The sequence below is a fragment of the Nicotiana tabacum genome, chromosome 11 (assembly GCF_000715075.1).
Source record: "Nicotiana tabacum cultivar K326 chromosome 11, ASM71507v2, whole genome shotgun sequence".
NCBI lineage: Eukaryota > Viridiplantae > Streptophyta > Magnoliopsida > Solanales > Solanaceae > Nicotiana > Nicotiana tabacum.
In genome coordinates, this window is record NC_134090.1 from 150,663,256 (window position 1) to 150,689,963 (window position 26,708).

General features: G+C 33.9%; 1 protein-coding gene across 1 annotated transcript; it reads left to right on the plus strand.

The window, feature by feature from the left end:
* Positions 1-20,100: 20,100 nt before the first annotated feature.
* On the plus strand, positions 20,101-25,821 carry LOC107790381 (NAC domain-containing protein 78). Its single transcript, XM_016612301.2, has 6 exons — positions 20,101-20,446; positions 22,142-22,419; positions 22,721-22,909; positions 24,347-24,820; positions 24,903-25,011; positions 25,156-25,821. The coding sequence occupies exons 1-6, from the start codon at positions 20,278-20,280 to the stop codon at positions 25,563-25,565; spliced, it is 1,629 nt and encodes a 542-aa protein (XP_016467787.2). The 5' UTR covers positions 20,101-20,277; the 3' UTR covers positions 25,566-25,821.
* Positions 25,822-26,708: the final 887 nt, after the last annotated feature.

A 26,708-nucleotide genomic window follows, 5' to 3' on the forward strand; every position in this document is an offset into this window, starting at 1 on the left:
GAAGCTCATACCATACCGACAATGCTTGCATGATCTTTGTCAACGGTTTAGATCAGTGGAGTTCAGGCATATTCCAAGGGTCCATAATGAGGTCGTCGATGCTTTGGCTACCCTAGTGTCAATGCTGCACCATCCGGACAAAGCCTATGACGACCCCTTGCACATTCAAGTACGAGATCAGCATGCTTACTGCAACATGATTGAAGAAGAATTTGATGGAGAACCATGGTTCCATGATATCTAGGAATACATCAGAATAGGGATATACCCAGTGAAAGCCACGGGGGATCAAAAGAGAACAATTCGACGGTTGGCAAGAGGATTTTTCTTGAGTGGGGGAGTTTTATATAAAAGAACACCAGACCTGGGATTGTTAAGATGCATAGATGCTAGACAAGCTACGTCTGTTATGTTCGAAGTACATTCAGGAGTCTGCGAACCACATATGAGCGGATATGTGTTGGCAAAGAAAATCCTCCGAGCAGGTTATTATTGGCTCACCATGGAGCGAGATTGTATTAGTTTTGTGCGCAAATGTCATCAGTGCCAGATACACGGAGATTTGATTCATTCTCCGCCATCGGAATTACACACAATGTCAGTGCCATGGCCCTTCGTCGCTTGGGGCATGGATATCATTGGACCAATTGAGCCAGCAGCATCCAACGGGCGTAGGTTCATTCTGGTAGCCATTGATTATTTCACTAAATGGGTTGAGGCCAAAACGTTCAAGTCTGTGACCAAGAAAGCATTGGCCAATTTTGTTCACTCACATATTATCTATCGATTTGGAATCCCGAAGGTGATCATCACAGATAACGGTGCTAATCTTAACAGCAATTTAAAGAAAGAGGTATGTCAACAGTTTAAGATTACACACCGCCATTCTACCCCATATCGTCCCAAGGCGAATGGAGCAGTTGAGGCAGCCAACAAAAACATAAAGAAAATACTTCGGAAAATGGTAGGAGGTTCTAGGCAATGGCACGAAAAATTACCATTCGTGTTGCTGGGTTATCGCACTACTGTCTGTACTTCGGTAGGTGTAACTCCTTATTTGTTGGTATATGGAACTGAAGCAGTAATACCGGCGGAAGTTGAAATCCCGTCCCTTCGGATTGTTGCTGAGGCTGAGATTGATGATGATGAGTGGGTCAAAACCCATTTGGAGCAGTTGAACTTGATTGATGAAAAGAGATTGGCAGTTGTGTGCCATGGCCAGTTATATCAAAAGAGAATGGCAAGAGCATACAACAAAAAGGTGCGTCCCCGGAAATTTGAAGTGGGTCAGCAAGTGCAGAAACGCATCCTTCCACATCAGGTTGAAGCAAAAGGCAAGTTCGCCCCAAATTGGCAAGGGCCATTTATTGTAACCAGAGTATTGTCCAATGGTGCTTTATGTTTAACAGATATCGAAGGAAAATGCATAGACATGGCTATCAATTCTGATGCAGTAAAAAGATATTATGTATGATTTCTTTGGTATAATTGTTGATTGTTTGTATTTGGCATTATTTCGAAGATTGAAATGACAAAGGCAATTTGTTCTACTATCTAAACACTTTACCCTTTGTTCCCCTTTTTTTAGCCTTATTTATTTCTTTCATACCCCTCTTTTGGAATCAATAATGAAAAAGAGAGAAAAATAAAGAAAAGAAAAAAAAAAGAAAAAAAAAGAAGTGAAAAAATATAACAACAAGGAAATTCAGGTGTGAACTACGTTTGACCTGATCCCTGTTAAGGGTATATAGGAAGCTTTATGGCTCGGTCATAGTAAAATAAAAGTCAAAAGATTCTCAAGCAAGAAACTGGGGCAGAGGTTGTTTTGTAATAAGAAATGTGATTCCAAAAGTTGTAATCTTAAACCCATGTCAAATTATTTTGAGCCTTTGATACCTTTTCTTTCTAATCCCATCCAAAAGCCCATATTACGGTCCAAAGAAAGACCTTCTGATCAGTTTTCGAGAGATTACGAGTCGAGCAAACAGAGGTGATTCGTATCAGGGTAATACTCCGGTACAAGCAGGGAAATTAATGAAAATGAGAGAGTCTTATCGGTGAAAACCTTCACAGGCACCATAAGGCGACAGAAGTTGAGAGAAATAAAATGAGAGAGTCTTATCGGTGAAAACCTTCACAGGCACCATAAGGCAGCGGGAGTTGAGAGAAATGAGAGAGTCTTATTAGTGAAAACTCCTAGAAGGTCACTATAAGGCAACAAGGAATTAAAAGGAGCAAACGAGATAAGCTTGATGGAAAGGATCCGTTGAGACGTCAAGCAGAATAAAGATGTTGTTTCGGCAAAAGAAGATGGGTTGCGGGACCTTTTTAATGTAAGGAAGGGACATTAGAATAATTGATTGGTGTAAATAGACTGGGTTGATTAGTCCAAAAATGCACGACATGACCATTGGGATCGGTTATACCATTCAGATAAGTTATTTTCTCTTCAAACAATTGCTCAGAAAGATTTTTCTTGTTCTGTCTTTCGAAGTCATCATTTTCCATTTCTTTTTGGTCAGTAGTAGTTTGTTTTTAAGAAGGATTTTCAGAGCTAACTACCAGTTGCCAACATGGTGCAAGGTAAATGGGGATAAGACATGCGAGGATAATGTGATAGGATGGGAAAGACGTCGTTGTAAGACCAAATGATGGATTGGTCTAAGATTTCGGGACAGTATGGAACAAAGGTGGAAAACAACGGTGGAGAAGTTGGTGAATACAGAATCATCAAGAAGGTCGGAAGTTATTAGCCAAGTTTCAAGATGGTCGAACAACGCATAGCATGGAAAAGAGCGAAAGGGAAAACCGTCCCCAGCAGGAGCATCTCCACGTTTTAAACTAACAAATTCTCTTTGATTTTAAGCAGGGACAGGAAATGTTATTGATGACAGAAAGATATGCCACAAGAAAGATTGTCAAACTGGGGCAGAAAATTTTCTTTCATTTTTTAAAATTTTCTGGAAGCCAGGTACCCACTTGGGGAAGAAGGAAGATAACACAAGTTTGGAGGAAAGTGGTATCCCCAGTAGTCAGAAGAAGACAAAATAAGTTTTAAAGAAAGCAATTTCGGGAGGAAGATAACACAAGTCTTAAGAGAAGTAGTTCCAGAGGAAGGAAAACACCAGTTTTAAGGGAAGTAGTCTTTGAAGGAGGAAAATAACATATTTTGAATGAAACACCGGTGTTATCCCCAGCAGTTCTCAGAGGAATGAAACACCAATTTTGAGGGAAGCAGTTCTGAAAGAAGATAATTCAAGTTAGAAGGAAAATGGTTCAAGAGGCAGGAAGGAACAACGGCAATAGAACGCATTTCTAAGAAGTTGTTGAAGTTAGGAGCCTGCCTGGAGAATGGAGGTGTTATATTTTTAAGTTGTTGTTGAAGTCAGGAGCCCACCTGGAGAATGGAGGTGTTATATTTTTAAGTTGTAGTTGAAGTCAGGAGCCCACCTGGAGAATGGAGGTGTTATATTTTAAGAAGTAGTTGAAGTTAGGAGCCCGCCTAGAGAATGGAGGTGTTATATTTTTAAGGAGTAGTCGAAGTCAGGAGCCCGCCTGGAGAATGGAGGTGTTATATTTTCAAGTTGTAGTCGAAGTCAGGAGCCCGCCTGGAGAATGGAGGTGTCATATTTTTAAGTTGTTGTTGAAGTCAGGAGCCCGCCTGGAGAATGGAGGTGTTATATTTTTAAGAAGTAGTTGAAGTCAGGAGCCCGCCTGGAGAATGGAGGTGTTATATTTTTAAGAAGTTGTTGAAGTCAGGAGCCCGCCTGGAGAATGGAGGTGTTATATTTTTAAGTTGTAGTTGAAGTCAGGAGCCCGCCTGGAGAATGGAGGTGTTATATTTTAAGAAGTAGTTGAAGTCAGGAGCCCTCCTGGAGAATGGAGGTGTTATATTTTTAAGGAGTAGTCGAAGTCAGGAGCCCGCCTGGAGAATGGAGGTGTTATTTTTTCAAGTTGTAGTCGAAGTCAGGAGCCCGCCTGGAGAATGGAGGTGTCATATTTTTAAGTTGTTGTTGAAGTCAGGAGCCCGCCTGGAGAATGGAGGTGTTATATTTTTAAGAAGTAGTTGAAGTCAGGAGCCCGCCTGAAGAATGGAGGTGTTATATTTGTAAGAAGTTGTTGAAGTCAGGAGCCCGCCTGGAGAATGGAGGTGTTATATTTTAAGGTTTATTGACGTCAGGAGCCCGCCTGGAGAATGGAGGTATTATCTTGTTAAGTCATAGCAGAAGTCAGGAGCCCGCCCGGAGAGCAGAGGGTTGAAACAAAGATCCCCAGCATAAATTAAAGTTCAGAAGTCGGAAGGAAGGCAACACTAGTCAGAAGAAGGCAGTTCAAGCTTCGAAGGAAAAATAATTCGAAGCTCATAAGAAGGAAATAAGCAGTTCAAATTCGACAATCAAGAGAAGACTACGAGTTAAGACAGAAAGAAAGAAACGTCAGAGGAAACACCAGTCAGCAAGACATCAAAGCAACAAGAGACACAAGAGCAAGACTGAAGATCTAGATAAGATTTTGTAATTCATAGACTATAGTTTAGTCTAGCTTCTTGTTTTCTTTTAGCATGGTGTAATAAGGAGGTCAGTAAGTAGCGGCAGCAGCAGCAACAACAGTAACAGTAAAACCACAGCTCCCTGGCAGTCCCAGCTACCAAAACTACCCGAACTACATTGACCTGATTCCCTTTTAGCCAGGGATATGTAGAAAAACCTTCGAAGCAGAGGTTCGGTCAAATCTTTCAAGAAAATGCTTCACACGGAGTGTTCAAATAGAAAAATATCGCTCGTATCCGCTCACTTTATCTTTGCACGAAAACTCTTCATGTTTTCAGACAAAGAGGGGCAGCTGTGAGCACATGATTTTTGTCTCACATGAACTACTCCAAAAGAAATCAAAAAAATAAAATAGTTTTTCTTTATACGCAATTTGCAGAATTTTCGTGGCATTTTGTTAATTATTCGTGTTGTCTGTGCATGTTCATCTTTGTTTTAATTAAAGAAAAATACAAAAATAGGTTGCATTGACATTTAGGATTTAATTCTGTAATTAGGAGTAGTTAAGTGTGTTCTACAAAAATGAAAAATTCACAAAAAATAATGTACTTCGCGTTTTAATATTTAATGTCAAAATCATGTGATTTTTTACAATTTAAATTAGCATTTTTAGGTTTTTAATTTTGAAGATTAGTTTAAAAAGAAAAGAAAACAAAAATGAAAATAGAAGAAATCGGACTGGGCCATATTAATTTTGACCAAATCCAGCCCAAATTTTGTGTCTAACCCGGTCCAACTGATCAGCCCACTCAGACGTCCCAAACAACGTCGTTTATGTCACTTTCAATCAGTGTCGTTGGGTTAAATCAATCCAACGACCGAGATCATCTCTCCCTTACCCATTCCCCCAACCCGACCCGTTTACCGGAGATGGATCCGGTCTCAGAAGTGCCTAAATGGCGCCGTTCCACTTAAATGATCAATCCAGGCCGTTGATCTCATCAGATCAAACGGCCAGGATTTGTTTCCCCCTCTGGTATATAAATCTAATCCCTTACCCAACCCCCCTCCCCAAGCCAAACCCCTCCCCTTCGTCTCCAAGAACCAGAGACCAAACGACCCCCTAAAACCCTAGCCGCCCTCATTCCCCTTCACCTGAAACCCGGTGGCAACAACAATGCCGGCCACCCAAATAACACCCCTGAACCTTCTAGCCACCCTCTCCACGAATCCATGTTCCGTTTACTTCGAATCTCAACGGAACTCTTCAAATCTTCAATCGAAGATCATCCAAAAAACCTCACCTTCTCCGATTAACCCCAAACTTACACCACTAAGCCACCTGACCTCCCTTGTTCCCAAATCACCCCTACTTTTATTCGAATCCCATTAGAACTAGTCGAATTTTAAATCGACTAACAAACCCTAAAAAGACCAAGACTGGAACCTATCCAAAATTAGGAGAGTTTTGAGGTTGTTAATCGACCTTAGTCGAGTGTTCTCAGTCGAGAACACTCGATTAAGGTCCATTTTTAGCCTCAGAAGTTCAAGTCGGAATTACGAAGGTCAATGAGAACGGAGTTCATTTGGTTTCTGATTTTGAGGTATTTCTCCTCTTTTCCTTTTTCTTTTTTGATTGTTGTTTGTTGTTTGCCTAATTAGGTTTCATTGCTATGTTTGTCAATTACTTCTTCCCCCCTCTTTCGGACCTTTTTCTGGTCCAAATTTTCATCACTGTATTAATTGGATTTTATAATTAATTGGATTTAGTTGAAATCGCTCGAACCCCTGTCTGTTTGGTTTCACTCTGGATTAGTTTCTTCTTTACATTGTTGAGTATTTCGAGTTAGGCAAGTTCAGTGAGTGATTGTATAATTGTGATCGTTTGATATTACTGTTGGTTCAAATTGTCTTATTATGTTATGTTTGATTCTTTCCTCTCTATTGCCAATCAGTTTGTTGCATATAAATTCGTGATATTACAATGTTTCATTCATTTTTGTCTAGGTTTGGTTTAGAATTGTGAATGTAGTCAGTTATTCCCATATACATATGCATCTTAGTAGTTTAATATCAGTTTGCTATTTGATCTAATCTATGTAGTTTGAGTTGCTGTTTGATTTTGATTAAGGAAATTGGTTATAGCTTATGAGGTACAGGGGATTGGACTAGGACAGTAAATCACAGTAATTTCAAGGGTAATTTAGGATTCAAAATTTGGAGAAATGGTTTGGTTTAAGTGTTCTGTCCAGTAAGTACTAATGTAACATTAAACTAATGCATTTGTTTAGTGCTAATGGGGAACAAAACATAATGGTATGGGGAGGCTTAAAAGGGATTGATTAAAATATGTTGCTCATACCTGCTGGAACATTAAATAAGGAAAAGATAAGGGATAATGGGGAAAAACATACTCTAGTGGAGTTCTAAAGAAGATCATGGGCAGAATTAGTTTCTTAATTCTGTCTGAGTACTCTTGAGAGCTGGCAAGGTCAGTGTTTGGGTATAAGTGGAGGGACTTAGGACAGAGTTAAGGGGGATTGAAAAAGCAATCTGAAAAGAGAGAGTAAAAGATAGAGGAAGAGAAACAGACAAGAAATTCTAAAAAAAATATATTATTGTTCCATTGAAGAAGTTTTCTGATTCTAGTTCATCTAGGATTAAAATAGCTTAAGTTTTCTTGGTATTGTTCAGTAACTGAAGCTTGAAAGGTCCAAGAATATGATTTCAAGTTGAATCTGGTTTGTTCGACTGAGTTGATTGGTTATTTGCTTGGGTTTATTGATTGCTGGGTTGATTCTTGGATTCTCTGGTGTCATTTGTTTTCTGAAAATTCTCCTATTGTCGTTGTTGAACCCTGCTGGATTGGTCATTTGCTGTTGCTATTTGACTGACCCCCCTCATTTTTTATTTTTTTTGGTTTATACTTCAACTTCCAGGTACACTGTTGTCTCTCATAATTTGAAGTTCCACTCAATGTATGCGAACAACTTTGAAATCAAATTGAGGGGGAATCGCTAATTACTATGCGAATTTGTCTCTGTATTTCATTAACTAGTTCGAAATTGCTTGGTAATTAAATTGGACAGACTTTGGATTGTATAACTTGGACTGTTTTGAAGTTAATTTGGACTGCTAGGAGGCCAGGGATCTGAATAGGGCTGTCGTTCATTCAGTAGCCTAGTATAGTTTATTCGTTGATTAGTCTAGCTTTCAATGTTAAGTAAGAGTGTAAGTATAGAAATTGATCTCAGATATTTCTTGGTATGAAGTTATTGTTATTGCTTAGCTTATTTGTGAAGGAATGGTTTAAGATTGGTACTGAGCTGTGTAAGGAGTCAACTGTGGCTGATTTTCGCATTACTTGTTCTTTTCTCTAAATAAATAAATAAATATATTAACTTAGCTTTACTTGTTCTTTTCTCTAAAAAAAAATATTAACTTATAAACACTGTAGTTTGCTTTAGTTGAATAAAATCCTTTGAAATAATTTGAGGAGTGTCATGCCAAATAAAATCTCAAAACGCATGGTTCTCACTTAATTAATTTTAATCCTTAGAAATTGGGACGTGCCCTTCAGCGAATTTTCATGGCATCCCGCAAAGTTAACAACGCATTAGTTGCTTTAGGCGCGTCTTTTAATAAGATTACCTTCCTAAAGTCGGGTGCGCATTTATGTGACCCAAATCCAAAATCTCAACAATGTTAAAATATGTCGAAGACCACGGGTGCATTTATGTGACGTGGTTCGAGACGTGTTTTAATAACGTTGCAATCTTCTTAAAAATGAATAAAAGCGGTTAAAGTCAAAATTTGCACATAGTTTTAAAGTGTTTAAAATCAGACAAATAGGCCAAATATGACAGTTGAGCGACCGTGCTAAACCCACGGAACTCAGGAATGCCTAACACCTTCTCCCACGTTAACAGAATTCCTTATCCGGATTTCTGGTTCGCGGACTGTAATACAGAGTCATTTCTTTTCCTCGATTCGGGATTCAACCGGTGACTTGGGACACCATAAATCTCCCAAGTGGCGACTCTGAATTAAATAAACCAATCCTGTTTCGATTGTCCTTTAAATGGAAAAACTCCTTTACGCCCTGCGGGCGCAGGTAAAAAGGAGGTGTGACACCTATCTTGTTGGTTATGCCAATGTTGGGTATTTATCTGACCCGCACAAGGCTCGATCTCAAATAGACTATATATTTACATGTGGAATCATTACATGCATATCTTGGCGATCGACCAAGCAATCAATCGTCGCTATTTCATCTAATCATGCTGAGATAATTGTTATTCATGAAGCAAGTCGAGAATGTGTGTGGTTTAGGTCTATAATACATCTTATTCGAGAAAAATATGGTTTGAAGTGTGACAAAGTACCCACAATTTTGTATGAAAATAATGCAGCATTCATAACCCAATTGAAGAAAGGATTCATAAAAGGAGATATGACAAAGCGCATTTCACCAAAGTTATTTTTCACACATGATCTTCGAAAGAATGGTGATATCAATGTGCAATATATTTGTTCAAATGATAATATGGCTGATTTGTTCACCAAATCTATCAACGTCAACCTTCAAGAAGCTAGTGTACAAGATAAGGATGCGAAGGCTCAAATATGTGAGTTGATGCTCTCACCAGGGGGAGTTAATACGCGTTGTATTTTTTTTCCAGTACAAGATTTTGTCCCACTAGATTTTTCTAACAAGATTTTTAACGAGACAATCAAAAGGCGTATTTTTAAATATGTGTACTCTTTTTTCTTCATTAGAATTTTTTTCCACTGGATTTTATTTTAGTTAAAGTTTTAACGAGGTATATTATCTGTTGAATAGACATTCAAGGAGAAGTATTATTCGTAGTATTGTATTTAAGGTAAATGTCTGTCTTTTAGAGAGTTTTTAGAGTTTGTTACTTTGTGGCTAAATCACTTTTCTCATATAAATAGAGAAGTTCTATTCCAATGTAATTCATCTCAAAATCAATAGAATTATCTCCCTCTTTTCTTTGCAATATTCTTTTTCTTTTATTGTTTTATTTATTTCATTCACGTAGTTTTGTCTTTGTTCTATTTTTGGAAGTTAAATATATGAAAAGAAAAAGAAGGGTCCAACTAAAATTGTAAAGTAATTACTATATTCGAGCATTTGACATTATGTACGTGTTGCTTTTGTTTTGATCCAAATAGAGTATAGTTTCATGCCGTTCATGATAGCTTAGTTCCACAAAGTCACTCTCAATGTTATAGTTTCAGTATATTTTACATAGGCAATTCTAAAATCTAGACAATATGAATTCTAAGTTAAACGGGTGGTCTTAAGATATATACTTCTTCACTCTCATTTTATATAGTAATACACTTTACTTTTGTACAACGCACCAAATCACACTTTATTTTTGTTATTTTTTTTTTCAAAAAGAATAATATATTACTTTAAAAGTTATTTATCATGGATTATAATAAGCAGAGGAAGCAATCCCAGTATCAAAATCACATGTAATCTAGACAACTAGTATATACGGGGTTTCACGGGTTACCTCTTGAAGCGTGAACATATCTCTTCTATCACGTGAGCCTTCAGTTCCATAACTTCTCAATGGAATCTCCATCACCCGCACAATCGTGATTCTCGAACGTTCCACGGTCTTCTACTGTGTTACCCAAATAATACCGGAATAAGAAATTTCGTATGGGCGAAATTTCTAGGAAAACTTGGCTGAAAATTTCAGCCACCATGTACTACTCCTTCTAGGTGGAAAAACTTGTGTATTTATAGCGCAAGTTTTAAGGGTTAAGACCCTTTTCCAAAACCTGTTGGGTTTTCTTTTCCATCAAAAAAATGATTACTTTATTTCTTATTATTTAGGCACAGTAAGGACCACAGAATTTAATTAACAACGCTTCAATTATGGAATTAATTTCTAATTTCGAAATTAATATCTACCATAATTAATTACGAATTATTCCACTAAAAATCTGTAATTGCACTCCTTATCCAATTTCGAAATTCATCCATTAATTCTTATTTAACTCCACATATTAAGATTCAGATACTAATCAAGTAAATTAAATTACTGACGATTTAATTTATTGATTATTTCCTTTAGACTTTCGCTTAACTTATTTCATGTGTCGGATACAAAATCCACCGACCGGGTTTACACATGAAAACTTATAAGCTTTCATAAAGGTGTATCATCAATCTCTAAACCGAGACATGGATTCCATCAACTAGCTATTACTTCACCAATGTACATTATTATCATCCAATTTACCAGGCATATTGACCCACGAAAGAATCTCGCCTTTTAATAAATCAAAATAATAATAATATACACAGCTAATAATAATTATATCAAGATTAAGAGTATAAGTACATTTAATGGCTAGAGAGTTTATTTTATTAAATCAGTATAAAATACTTATCTCTACCTGGTTCGTTCAATACATACAAAATGTATTAGCACAAGAAGTTGGAATTAAACCATTCTCATAATCAAGATAAATTATATTTAATCTTGTGCTACAATCATTCCTGATGGTTTGTCCAATTCCATCATTAGATTGTGAACTCAAACTTTATACTTATAAGAACCGATGATTTAATCTTCCGTATATAAGCTAAACTCTATACACTAAATCATCTACTATATAAGCAAAGGACACGGACTAATATATGATCTATTTAAAACTTTATTAAAACTGAATAAACAATTGTTTCGTAATAAATACTATATCTAAATCAAACTCATGGCTAATAGTATATGTCCCAACAATCTCCCACTTAGACCTTTAACCATGATAATTATTAGAATATACTATATCCAAATGCATGGTTAATAGTATATGCCCCAACAATCTCCCACTTAGACTCATAACCATGTATCTACAACTTTCTCAAGCATTCTTTTACATGACTATTAAAAGTCTTCACCAAATAAGGTTTTGTTAAAGAATCTTGCCAAGTTATATCTGATGCAATATTTGTCCAGAAGTACTTTGTCGTAATTATCTAGTTTGGTATTAAACTCTTCAGGGATCCTGTTATCGAAATTATCCCAAGAATGAACACCGAACTATGATTTTCTTTAGCTTTCTCCCACTACGACGAAGTACTACTAATATTACCTTCGTTACCTCACGACATTGAAATATTAGTGACTTCTTACTATAGTGTTCAATGTTCAAACATCACTCCCACTCGATAAAGGCATATCATGTCTATTAACATTCTCCCACTACTTAAATGCAATAGAACGCCAATTCTGACGTATGGGTTTTGATGTTCTTGAACATCTAGTTATTTCTTTGCCCAGTTCCTGTAAAAATAGTTTACTTCTCGGAACATGTTTTATTAAACATTCCTTATCTAGAAAAATGCATTTGTTTTAACAATTGCCTTATTTTCTTTAGGACAATAAAATAAAGCTTCATTCGTTTTCTTGGATATTCGATAAACATGCATCTATCCATCCTTAGTTCCAACTAACATATCTGTTTTCCCTTTCAGCACATATGCGGGACAATCCTATATCTGAACATGCCACAGACCAAGCTTACATTCAGTCCACATTTCTATAGATGTCCCAGTACTAACTTAGAAGGAACTAAATTCAGAATGTAATTTGCAGTTTTCAGGAAATATTCCAAAAACAAATAAGGCAAATCTGAATAACACGTCATTAGTCTATCCATATCCAAAAGAGACTTATTTGTTCTTTCTACTGCACCACTCTATTATGGAGTTTACAGTGTAGTCAATTGAGATGTAATCCTTTATTCTGATATGTAACTAAAAAACTCTTTAGAGAGGTGCTCGCCACTACAATCAAATTGTAGTAACTTAATATATTTCTTTAGTGCTTCTCTGTTTCAAGTCTTAAAAACCTTGAATTACTTAATTCATTAAGACTTACAGTGCATCAAATAAATATATTAATATTTTGAGTAATCATTTATGAACGTCACAAAATACTCAAAATCTATCTCTTACGAGTATGTTCATTTAACCATACAAATCAGAAAGGATTCATTCTAGCTTATCAGTAGTTTTATTTCCTTTTAAAGGGAAACATCTTTTAGTCAAATTTCCTTCCAAACAGGATCCACAAGTTGGTAGTGCCTCTACTTTCAATAAACCTTATGGTCCATCCTTGACCAACTTGAAATCCTATCCGGATTAATATGACTTAGACAAAAGTGCACAGATAAGTTTTACTCAATTTTGAAGAATATATTCTCTTATGAGGTAGACTAATATTGTTCTGTTCGGGAGAGACATCAATATACAATAACAAAGTCATGCATTCATGTACCACAAGAGATAAAGTGTTTATTAAGCTCAATAACTCAAGAGTTATTCGAAAAATAAAACAAATATCCATCTCTTATTTTGCCCAGAAATCGGAATTAAATTCCTTCTAACAAAAGTACATATATTGCATCCTTAAAATTAATGCCTTATCACTAAAAGAAAATTTTAACAAGTAATACGACAAATTGCATAAAATCATTGTGGAGTTGAGATAAAAATATTAAATAGATCATAATAAGTCAAAACACTGAATAGTAAAATTCAGACTGCATTCAATATTTATATACATACATGCATCTGGAATAATAAATTTCGATGGGAAAAGAATTATTCATGCAAAGTATATTATATAATGCAAGAATTATACAATCCAAAAATAAATAAAACCAACTCAGATGGAGAGCATACTATTATTTTCAGTCAATTGTATATAACTTTTTAATACAAAAATTTTAACAAAAAACTACACATATATGTCATGCATCTTGAATAGCAATTTCGATGGGAAAAGAACTACTCATGCAACATACATATGCAATGTCAGATTATTCACTCCAATAATTAAAACAGACCCAACTCAGATGGAGAGTATACTGTTAATTTAAGTCAAGTGAACATCATTTTTAATAGCTCTAGTTCCATTGATCCAACATGTATACTCAGATGGAGAGTAAGTACACGATATCAATTACTAGTATTTCACCTAGTGAGCTTACAATAAATTTATCTGATATGGAGGAAGACCTAAAGTCAATGCGTAAATTTATTACTCACTTGAAATTAATAGTGAAAGACCATAGAAATATAATTCTATCACCATTTAATCATAATTGTATTTTAGTTACAAAATTGATTCAACCCTTAAACTCAGATAAAGAGATAATACAGGTTATCAATAACTAGTAACTATATCCAGTGAGTTCATAATGAATTTATCCGATATGGAGTAAGACCTAATGTCAACACGTAAATTTACTATCTCACTATAAATAAAAAAAATGGAGATCATAGGGGTTAATTCCTATCACCATTTTATCACAACCACGAAAGGACTAAGTTCCATAATTTTAAAAAATACTCAATACCCCATTTAAACAGTCTTAAACTACTAAAATTATTATTTTACACTGCATAGCAGTGATTATTGTTCACTGGACTGTTTCTGATAAATCTACCAAACTTCATATCAATCGGAGATCGTTAAAATCACAATCTCCAAAAATTGCGACCAAATTTGGAAAATTATCATTTTAAGCATTTTTTAAGAATTTAAAATATGACCTACATTTTTATCATATACCAATTCATGTCAAATCAACATGTGTTATCATGTTCCAGATTAGACATAAATAAAATGATAGAAAAAATGACTTTTCGTATGTAAATCACATTTTAATCTGTCAAACCTCCAAAAAACTCATCTAAACGATCTCAAATCGTCAAAATACGATGTGATTCACTGCATAGCAGTGAGTTCTTCTTTAATGATCGTTTCCGATGATCCTATCGAATTTCAGGTCATTCGGAGATCGTGGAATTCATGATCGCCAAAACTAGACCAAATTCGAATAAATTATTTTTGGCATAGTTAGGATTAAATCCATGTGATTTGCATTCTTCATATATATCATATCAAGTTAAATCACATGCTTCAGATTTAACACAAATATAGCCGATATATAAAGAATAATTTTTCATATTTATAACAAATTCAATTTAATAAACTGCTTGAAAACCCATCTAAACGACCTCAAAATGCCAAAAAACAAACGTGATTCACTGCATAGCAGTGAGTATTTCTCACTAGATCGTTTTTGATGAACCCACCAAGTTTCAAGTCAATCGGAGTCCGTCAATTTCATGACCACCAGCCTGTAACCAAACTCAGAGAATAACCGTTTTAAGTAGTTTCATGAATTAAAATAAATATGATATTGATTTCCATTCTCCTTATAATTACACTATGAGCTCAAGGCATATATTATGTTCTTCCTATTTCTAGGATATATAATATATTCTTTTGCAATAAATTATTCTTTTATTAAATACACAAGAACTTGAAATATTATATTTTCTCCAGTTCGGCGAAAAAACATAATATCTCTTCTCATGGTGGAGTTGGTATCACTAGTACCCAAAGATAAAACTCTTTTTCTAGTTAAGAACCTCCACCACTAATGTAGGTTTATCAAGGATAATTTTCACATGGTACATTAAGCAGATTTTAATGACTCAAATAAATAGGCCGTTTTGTGGATCCTACTTATTAATCATAATGCTCAATCCATGAATAGACACAATTTCACATGTACAAATTTATTAAGAATTTTTCATTTGTTCATATAAACAAACCACTTCAGTGGTAACTATTTATTACTCATAAAATTCTCAATTTACAAGTGAATATATATGTAACTCATAAAATTATTTTATGGCAGAATATGGACCATAGCTTAAAAGCCATACCAACAATATAAAACTCATACAAAATACTGTCATATTTCACTTAATTAGAACCTCCAATCAGAGAACAAAAAACTCTTCATAGAAAATCCAAAACTAATAATCACGTAGGGCATGAAAACATAAACTTAAATTTGAGAAATTTTTTATGCACAAATATGCCAAACGCTCCAATCATTAGTCATCCAGGATATCAAATAGAGAATTTTACTTTCTTACAAAATAATTATATCATCACACAATATCAATTATACCTTGCAAGACCTAGTCAATAAAATCTTACACCTCTATTATTGAATTCAATACAACAACACGTCTATTTGCTAATAGCCAATGTGTAAACCTATTATATGACTAGTATTTAATCATGGGGACCATGGGGAGTCACCCCACCACCATTGAATTAAAAAGGAATTAAAACCTGTTGGGTTTTCTTTTCCACCAGAAAAATAATTCCTTTATTTCTTATTATTTAGGCACAGTAGGGACCACATAATTTAATTAACAAGGCTTAAATTATGGAATTAATTTCTAATTTTCGAAATTAATATCTACCATAATTAATTACGAATTATTCCACTAAAAATCCGTAATTGTACTCCTTATCCAATTTCGAAATTCATCCATTAAATCTTATTTAACTCCCCATATTAAGATTCAGATACTAATCAAGTAAATTAAATTACCGACGATTTAATTTATTGATTATTTCCTTTAGACTTTCGCTTAACTTATTTCATGTGTCGGATACAAAATCCACCGGCCGGGTTTACACATGAAAACTTATAAGCTTTCATAAAGGTGTATCATCAATCTCTAAACCGAGACATGGATTCCATCAACTAGCTATTACTTCACCAATGTACATTATTATTATCCAATTTACCAGGCATATTGACCCACGAAAGAATCTCGCCTTTTAATAAATCAAAACAATAATAATATACACAGCTAATAATAATTATATCAACATTAAGAGTATAAGTACATTTAATGGCTAGAGAGTTTATTTTATTAAATCAGTATAAAATACTTATCTCTACCTGGTCCGTTCAATACATACAAAATGTATTAGCACAAGAAGTTGGAATTAAACCATTCCCATAATCAAGATAAATTATATTTAATCTTGTGCTACAATCATTCCTGATGGTTTGTCCAATTCCATCATTAGATTGTGAACTCAAATTTTATACTTATAAGAACCGATGATTTAATCTTCCGTATATAAGCTAAACTCTATACACTAAATCATCTACTATATAAGCAAAGGACACGGACTAATATATGATCTATTTAAAACTTTATTAAAATTGAATAAACAATTGTTTCGTAATAAATATTATATCTAAATCAAACTCATGGTTAATAGTATATGTCCCAACAATTTAATCTTCATATTTTCATCTTATCTGTAATATCTTTAATAACATGACTTTCTAGGGTTCGCTTAATTATTTTTTTTCCTAAGGAAATAAACTACATAGCATGTGGTCGATGAATGAACTTTAATGGGTCATTTGGTAGGATGTATTATGGAAAATAATACATGTTCGATCTCAAAAAAAAATAACATATGCATTAGCTTTGTTATTATTAATTTCTTCTTTGGCAGTATTTTCTACCTACATATAATTAATACTTGTATTAGTTATATACCATATTCACTATTATTCTTATACATTCTCTGGCATTAGCAATATGGTTTTAATACATGGATAAGCATGTATATAGACATAACTGCCTTTTTAAAGCTTTTAATATACCAAACTAAATAGTCGATAAAAAAGAATCTTAGCATAATTAATTTCAACATAACTAATCTCAACACCAATCTCAATATTATAAATATACCATATTTAGTACTATTCGTGTACACCAAAAGATCCCTAAAGCAATTTACATATGCTTGACTTACATGTTAAGAATATTTTTTTTTTTTTAGAAAAAAGATTAAATTTAGGTCCGGTCAAACATCTCCCCAAAGTGAAAAGAAGGAATTACCTAATTTTATCTATATTAGTATTAGTACCCGCGCGGATGCGCAGACACTAATCATGTCAAATATTTAAGTTATTTGAATTGTAGATAAATAATCTTAAAATTTACACTTTTTCATAAATATAGGTAATTATTGGATATTAAGTACATGAAAAAAATAAACCATTTCTTTTATTTTTCTTTTTTGATAGCATTCTTTCCGGTATTATTGGATCCTAAAAATAGTCAGGAAGCAAAACAATAACTCATATTTATGGCAAAACAATCAAATGTTGAGTTGAGACAATGAATGACTCTTTGGATAAGACTTAACTCTTTTACTACTACTTGAACTCTTATTTGGTGTGTTAATATCTCTTATAAACTATTTCTTTCTTAAAATTTCAGTTTCTAAAACATTATTTTTCAATAATAATTATTTTTATAATAATGTAATTGAAAATATTATTCTTAATTCAAAACTCATTTTAGTTGGCTATCTAAAAATATAAAAATTCTTTAGCTAGTGAATTTTTTTACTCCATTTTGATATCTGATATTAACCATGTTAAATATCCGAGTTATTTGAATTATATGTAAATAATCTTAACATTTAAACCTTCTAAATAATTACAGATAATCGTCAGATATTAATTAAGAAACACTACATGAAAAAAGACTAACATTTTCTCAATTCTCGTAGTGATAATTTTATTTTGCACTATTCTCATAGGTCTCATTGGAACCTAAAAATAGCCACAAAGTGAAATAATAACTTATATTTATGGCAAAGCACAAAGGTTGACACAATATAAACGATTTTTTGATTACGACGTGACTCTTATACTACGACTTGAACTCTTATTTGGTATGATTTTATCTTTCAAAAAATATTTCTATTTTGAAATTGTAATTTCTAAAACTTTATATATATTATAATAATGATTATCTTTATAATGATGCAAGTGAAGATATTATCCTTAATTTAAAATTTACTTTAATCGGCTATCTAAAAATTTAAATGATTCTTTGACCGGATTTATTTCAGTATGACTCCACTTTAAGTTTATCGATATCTCTAGCCCCGTAATTTGAATTTTTAATACCCTATATATACAAAAAATTTGTTCTTTGAATCACTAAATGTTAAATTAGTTGATTATTAGTATAAAACATTGCATATATTGTCTTAAAATTGTCAAGTAGTTTATTTTTCGACACCATACTTGGCTTAACCTCAATGCAAACTACTCAAATTGCATTCTAATTCTAATTCAAATTCGAATATCATATCAGTTTGTTAGTAATAGTGATGTTTTAAAAACGACACATAATGTAAATTAAAAAAAAATATTCTAAGATATCCTTATTATCTTGTAATCTATGTATTTGAGTTGGAAAAAAAATTGAAATCGATGAGATTAACTTTCAAAATTTTTATACTCAACAAAGATGAAACATAAGAAGAAATTTGTTGTCATCTTTTATTTCTCGTTTTTAGATTTTACTAACAATTTTTCAATATATATTTTCTTTTATCTTATTTTTAGTGTCAATATTTCTTTTGCTACAAAAAATTGATTTATTTCACCATAAAAGGATGAGTTTTAATAAAAATTGTCTACATATGAACTTTAATTATATTTTTAGTCTTTGGTTGAAATTATTTCATATTTTTCTTTTGGCTTTATCTAATCAGCCTAAATAGGTGTTCACCTAACCACTTAAATTAAAAAATTGAATATTGTGTAATTTATATATAATCCATATATAATATGTGTATAATCGTGTGTTGTCGGTATATCATCTATTTATATTATCTATAAAAAGTAAACAATAAATATGACCGGATATTATGTAAATATTCCATAAGATTTCCGATTTTTGAGGTTATCCATTATATAACTTCTATTATAATAATTTTAGAACTCTCTACTAATGTTCAAAAATATCTTATCTTTTTATTATCTTTGAATTAACAAAAAGTAAAGAGTTTTTTCGAAATAATTTGTTTATATTTTAAAAAAAATATTTCACGTCATACCAATTTTTTCTTTATATATACTCTTTGTTACACTTAAAAGTCGCTATAGAAACTATCAATTAGAAATCAATTTATCTCTTGTTGAGTTTGAAAAAAAAAAACCTTTCACATAATCTAATGATTCAAAACTAATATTCTTCAACGAAAAAAATATTATACCCTTGCAATATTGGCTTGACTACAACTCAATGAAGGGGTTTCAGTTTATACTCTTCAATTCCTTGAATGTGCTAAATTGAAATTAATGATCAATTGTATAGCCAAAATTTTGTTATTTGTTTGATGTCCATTTATGCAAATTGACTCTTCAAATAAATATTCTTCAAGAAGAAAAAAGAAACAACTTTTTTTTAATTTAAATTTGAATTTTAGAACTTTATCTATAAATTCAAAATTATCTAATCAAATATAGAATAAAGTTACCATATATTATTGACATTTATTAGCTTGTCAGTTGGCTTAACCATAATGTCAATTATATATGATAAATTTCTTGCTTTAATATATATATATATATATATATATATATATATATATATATATATATATATATATATATATATATATATATATATATATATATATATATATATATATATATATATATATATATATATATATATATATATATATATATATATATATATATATAAAAAGTCAAAAAAAAAAAAATTGGCTGGTTGTGTCATTGATATTTTATTGGTGTAGTCCATCAAAACGTGTCAAAGCGTTAAGTATTATACGTCGCAGTAGCGTGACCCGCACCAATTCTATAAAGTCATTCGAAATTATACTTTACCAACCTTTCTAATATCCAATTACAACAGCTCAACCAATGCCATCTCTTCATCTTCTTAATTCTTTTCAATTTCCTCTCTCTTTAAACCTTAAATAAATTTGGACGCATCTCCACTATATAATAAACTGAACAGTTTGTTACTGACAAATTTTGATCTTTTTTTTTTAATCGGCGGTTGATGGAATCAAGGCGGTCGAAGAATTTGTTGGCGCCGGGGTTCAGATTTCACCCGACGGATGAGGAATTGGTGCGGTACTATCTCCGGCGAAAGATTATTGGGAAACCCTTGAGATTTGATGCAATATCGGAGATCGATATCTACAAAGTTGAACCATGGGACCTTCCTGGTAAAAAAAAACCTTCCTTCTTTCTAGAACCTTCTTTTTTTCCTTCATGTTTTCATTTGCTAAATATTTGCCGCAAATTCTTAGTGTTTACTTGTTCATGGTGAATTAGTATTATTGACAGATCTATGAAATCACACAAGATGAATTTATTCGCTGTGTATAACTCATTATTTACTGGGTTCACAATTAAGTATTTATACATATTTAATGGATTTTCTAATACAAATACAGTGTCTAAGCAAAAAGTTACTGGGTTCACAATTAAGTATTTATACATATTTAATGAATTTTCTAATACTAATACCATGTATAAGCAAAGTTATTGCGTTTGTTCTAACACGTAGCTAATGATCTAGCTTCGCCTTTGACTTGATATACTTCCTCCGTGTCATTTTATATGACATTGTTTGACTAGGCGCGGAGTTTTAAAAAGAAAGACTTATGAAACATGTGGTGTAAATCATGTCATAGATATCTTTGTAGTTATAAATCATTTCATTTTGGGTTGAATGAGAAGTTTAAAGCGAAATTGTTCCTAGATATAGAAAAGTGTCATTCCTCTTGACACATCCTACAAAGAAAAGTGTGCCATATAAGCGCAATTCTTTTGATGGGACACGGAGTTTAAAAAAGAAAGAAAGACTTTTGAGAGTCTGTGGTATAAAACATGTCATAGACATTTGTATGGCTATAAAGTCTTATCAATAATGATAGAATGGAATATTTAAAGTTAAATTACTTCTATATATATCACTGCATCAAAAGTCTCTCAAAAGTCTAGACGCCGAATAGGGATAGAGGGAGTAATAAATTCTCTAGACACCGAATAGGGAATGGATGTAGAGGAATATAGGCAAATTCAACTAATTTGGGATTGAGGATTGATTTCTTGAGTGGTAAATTTCCGTCTTAAATGAACAAGATTTCATCTCCCAGAATTTTTGGTAGTTCTTCTCTCTTTACACTTTCTGTTTATAGCTTGAAGGCCTATAGTTCTTCACTCAGCTTCACGTCTCAACTAACATAGAACTGTTAGTTCGCATGATAAGCATTTTTAAACTGGTGTGGGAGCTGTTCCTTCAGAAGATCACCAAATTAGTTCTGACCCGTCTTATTTGCCTCCTAGCAAAATAGGTTTGGTTTCATTTAGTTTTCCAGATTTTGAGACTTGTTCCGCTTCCTACTCGAATTTTTAATGTTCAATTGAAAGTTAGGAGATTGACTTGTGATTCAAATTTCTATTCAGAGTGCTCAGTCGTGTCTATGCCTATGTTTTGTCAGCAGCACCTACCTTTATGCATCTACGTTGATCAATGATGTATAATATGTACAGTATGAACGTGGATTATGAGCCAAAGGACTAATATTTACATAAGTATTTTCGGTTTGTCTGGTAAAAATTAACCTATTAATTTTTTAGCTGAGTATCTAGAGTATATTCTTATCTTTTTTCTCTTTTTATTTTTATAGCATTTCGGGTCATTTTATCCTTCAAAAATATGTTCACAACACTCTTTTGTATATATGGCATGTTGGACCATAGTTCTCCAATCTTATTGTACAGAGTTATAAATCACAACCTTGTAAACCGTTGTGGATTCATTTATAAAACATCTGATTATGCTTTCACTGAATTTGTCTTTATATATTCATGAGCTCTAGATTAAGCTTAGCATAATGTTATCGGTGTCTTAGGTATGTCAAGGCTGAAAACAAGAGATCTGGAATGGTACTTTTTTAGCATGCTTGATAAGAAGCATGGTAATGGAGCAAAGACCAATCGGGCGACGAAACGAGGCTACTGGAAGACAACTGGAAAGGACAGGGCTGTCCATCATAAGTCTAAGGTTGTCGGGATGAAGAAGACCCTAGTTTATCATAGTGGTCGGGCTCCAAAAGGTCAGAGGACTAATTGGGTTATGCATGAGTACAAACTAATTGATGAGGAGTTGGATAAAGCTGGAATTGCTCAGGTGAGATCATATGAACCTGTGGTTGTGCTTGTTCAATTCAATGCTTCCTGTGTCTCTCAACCCCTCTCCTAAACCTGGTGCTGCAGGGAAATGGAGGGAGATTGAAGATAAATAGTGAACTCTGTTTTCTATCAGGAAGCTAGAAGGAGATAATTTTCTCCCTCCATCAAACCCCCACCCCTTGCTTCCTGATTTTTGCGAGCTGGCTTACATTCTTGAGCAAGATGATGCTTATTATTTTGTAATTTATATTTACTTTTTTCCCTTCTCTTATGTTCTTCCTCCGCTTTTTGGTGCAAAGGATGCATTCGTGTTATGTAGAATCTTCCAGAAGAGTGGTGCAGGGCCAAAGAATGGGGAAAAGTATGGGGCACCTTTTGTTGAGGAGGAATGGGAGGATGATGAATTAGAAATTGTTCCCAAGGAGGAGGCTGTTGATGAAGTTGAATTTGGAGATGACATCTATTTAGATGGACATGACCTTGAGCAGGTATATCCATTTATGATGTATATTTTGCATTCAAGTCTAACATGCAAGAAATGTTAACTTTCCTCGAAACTTGGATATGGGAGCCGCCCCTCTACCCCTCTCAACTTAAATACTAGGCTTTTGTCTGTGGCCGGGTTCGAACCCGTGACGTGCGCCTAGCCCACATATCATGTGTTGCACTCTTACCACTTGACCAAATCCCTGGGGGCAGTTTTGCGATGCCTGGTTTTAATAATGACATTGCTTTTCATGAATAAAATGTTTTGAAATACAGACTAGTGTGCAACTATCACCTATGAGTCACGTCTAACTCAAAGAAGAGCCTTCATTTGGGGATTGCAATTTCTTTATATTCTAGATTTGACAAGGTGCAAAGGCCCTTGTTTCGAAGCTGAAGTGTGGTATTTGTATTATTCTTGTTGGGACAAGCGAATGATCAAATACATACTTTTGCCTTCAAGGTTTTGAGGGATAGCTGTAACGTAGTAGTGTAGTAGTATGCTAATCTGAGAAACAATTGCAGATCTCTTATTCTCAATTAACATGATAATCAACCTTATATTACTCTCTTATGGTGTCTTACACCAAAACATAATTAGATGGGGAATTTATCAATGCCAATTCAACTTTCTTTCTGCCTTTTCTGTTGATGAGTTTGACTTTGGGAGTGAAATGAATTTGAGTGCATTTTCTGTTTATGTGCTTGATGAGCCTACTTCTGTGAATTTCCATGTGCTAGTGATTTAACATCTTTTAAAGCTATGGCCTATGAGCAATCAATTCCTGTACGCAAAGATATTACTAGTCAGTAGGAGATTGGACATGCTACTACCTAAGTAATTTCCTTAGTATTGTTGTGGAGTTATCTTATTAGCTGGTTGTGGGTTGTGTTATAAGCTCTTTTAAGAGCAGAGGGTTTTCCAAAAGCTACACAAGTGCTTTCATTTCTTTTGTGCGCTCCTTTCATTTGAAGCGAAGTAGTGGCAACTAAGGTGGAGAGATGATAGGGATGAGTTTCAACTGAAGTAGCTAGTGTTTCCCTTTTTTTTTTTGGATGGGCCTGCAGTGTTATAGTTCTTAAATTGTTAGTGCATGTGAAATGGGTTGTAGGTTCAGTGAAGTTGCAAGAATGGCATACACTTTCTGTGATTAGTCTGAATATCTTTAGCCTTGCCGCCTCTTGAGCTTGTTAGTAGGATCTTTTTTCTGATTTCTACAGGAAAAGTTTTGTATGAAGTTGGGTTAGAACTCTGAGTTGATGAAACTTTTGGATGCTATATCTTGAGTCATCATGTTATGTACATCCAAATAAAAGAAAACGAGGATAGCAGCTCGTTTCCTGTTTCACACAAAATTATATTTAGATAAACTTGCTATCTACGTTGGATAGAGGTTATACGTATCTTCTCATTTTGGTGCATGTTTCTGTTGCACCAGATTCTTGGGACTGACACACCTGTGGATGGTGCTCCACCTCCTTTCAACCGCTATTGCGAGGAAAATGCTAGCAACAGTGGGGGAACAAGTAACTCCTTTGAAGATACAGAAAAATGGCTTCAGCCACCAGACGAGCAGGAATCATTTGATCCTGCAATTGAAGAGAATGCGAATGCAAATCCAGTCAAGCATGAATTCATGAGTGAACCAAGCAAGAATGTGAACTCTGAAGATGTGGATTACTTGCTTAATGAACCAATTGAAACTGCAACTGATACCCTTCAATCCAATGATGGAGCATTCCTTGAAGCTAGTGATCTATCAAGACCCATTGATACGTCAAGTTTTGACATGCTTGAGGAGTACCTTACATTCTTTGATGCAGACGATGACTTCCAGAATATGGGTTTCAATCCACCGATGATGACTGGAGGTGATGATCATGTTTCTGACTTAGCATCTCTGGCTGACAAGGTAACATTACTTACTAGCTCCATTTCATGTAATTGTTTTGTTCTGGTCTTCTTGAAGCTTAGCTTAGTACTTTTCATGACAGAATATTGGCAAGGTAGCTGAACAACCTGTTGCACCCAGTGAAGAGCCTGCCGATCAGAAGACCAATGTTGCATCATCCTCGAAATTGGAACCATCTAAATTTGGATCAGGTAGTGATAAGTGTTCTACACTGATAATTTACTTCAGAATATGTTACTCTTTGGCCTTTGAAGATTTACTTAATGCGAATTTCAGTTAACGACCACAATTCTTTTCTCAAGGTAACACTTTTTTACTTATTTTCGATGTTGCAGATTATAAGTATCCATTTATGAAGCAGGCAAGCTGCATGTTGGGGGGTATTCCTGCTCCTCCTGCATTTGCTTCAGAGTTCCCTTCAAAAGATGCAGCTTTCCGTATGAATTCTTCCTCAGAAGCATCCAGTTCAATCCATGTCACTGCTGGTTATATTCAAATAAGGAACATAACTATGAGTGGGAATGGAACAGATGGGTTGGTGGGCAAGCATGGGAATTACAACATTCTCCTATCTTTTGGCTTATCACAGCATGCTGATAGCTCCGCTAGCTTGGAATCAGTAGTTAGTATTCTTCCTGGGAAGACAATTTCGGCGGCATCCTGGTGCTGGTTCTATTATCTGTTCTCTTGGGTCCTTATTCTTTCCATGAGCTTCAAAATTGGGACCTTAATTCGTGCCACTTAAGGCTTCAAAAATATAAGAAGCTTAATCAAACCGGGCTCAAGCTAGTTTTTACTTATGAAATTCTTGGTAGGTTATCTTGATGTTGGCTAAAGTTGCATCATTATACATGATATACCTATATTTTAGTTATGTGGTCGAACATTACTAAATTAAGTGTTGCATGGCAGACTTCACGGTGTAGCTTGGAAGCTGCAAGTACTCTTTTACAGCAGTCAAATACTGTGATTTTACATAGAACCAATGTCTTTATTTCAGATCTTCGCCGTGTAATTCGTTGTTGATTTTCATGTTGTTTCTGTTCCATGTTATTACCTGCTATACTTCGCTGTTTCTTTGGTTTTTTGCAGCTACATGAGCTACTTAAAAGACCATCTTATTAGTTACTAAATGATGTCATATTGTCATGGAACTCTTGGAAAAGAAAGTTAACAAGTAAATTCTGTTGCGTGTAGTATTCATCACAAAACCACCCACCTACAATGCAGTTGATATGAGTTAAACATGTTTTTAACATCAATCAAGATTGTTAGAGCAGAACAGTTTCTGTCAATAGAATTTAAGTTTTATTAATTGGCTAGTATGAGAAAGTTATCACATGTTAAGTGTAACCGGATCGATTTCAACTGATTATTCACCCTTTTTAAGGTCATGACCACATAATGTAGAAAAATTTTGCATCATCGTTGGATATGAGTATTTCCCATAAATTATTTGTGTTAAAATGGAACTCGGTAGGCCTTCAGAATAAAGGCGATTTTGTTCATGCTTCAGATGATCCGACGAGATTTCCACTGAAAAGAGAGGCTAGACCTCAACCTCAGATTCGAAGCCGAGCATATCTTGGACAAACTTCTAAAACTGCAGATCTGAGTGAATACAAAATTTCAGGGAATGAAAGCTTATAGTAAGCATCTAACGATAAAGGTGATAAAGTCTGAAGCGCATAAATTAGTTTAACGTTTGTGCATTGACAATGTAAAACATCTTTATAAAGTAACCAATAATAACGGTAACAATCTATTAACAAGTCTAATTCGATGAGACAAAGAAATAAAGTAAAAGAACATGTTGTAAGAGGTGGTAAATATATATATCAATAGTGTAAAAACTCTTTAGGTTTAGATAAATTTCAAATTTGATTCT

What these genes read in the sequence shown, in the direction of transcription:
- LOC107790381 (XM_016612301.2), top strand. Translation starts at nt 20,278, where the DNA reads ATGGAATCAAGGCGGTCGAAGAATTTGTTGGCGCCGGGGTTCAGATTT. An exon ending in ATGGACATGACCTTGAGCAG is followed by an intron (nt 22,910 to 24,346) that starts GTATATCCATTT and finishes CTGTTGCACCAG; the next exon opens with ATTCTTGGGACTGACACACC. An exon ending in ACCATCTAAATTTGGATCAG is followed by an intron (nt 25,012 to 25,155) that starts GTAGTGATAAGT and finishes TCGATGTTGCAG; the next exon opens with ATTATAAGTATCCATTTATG.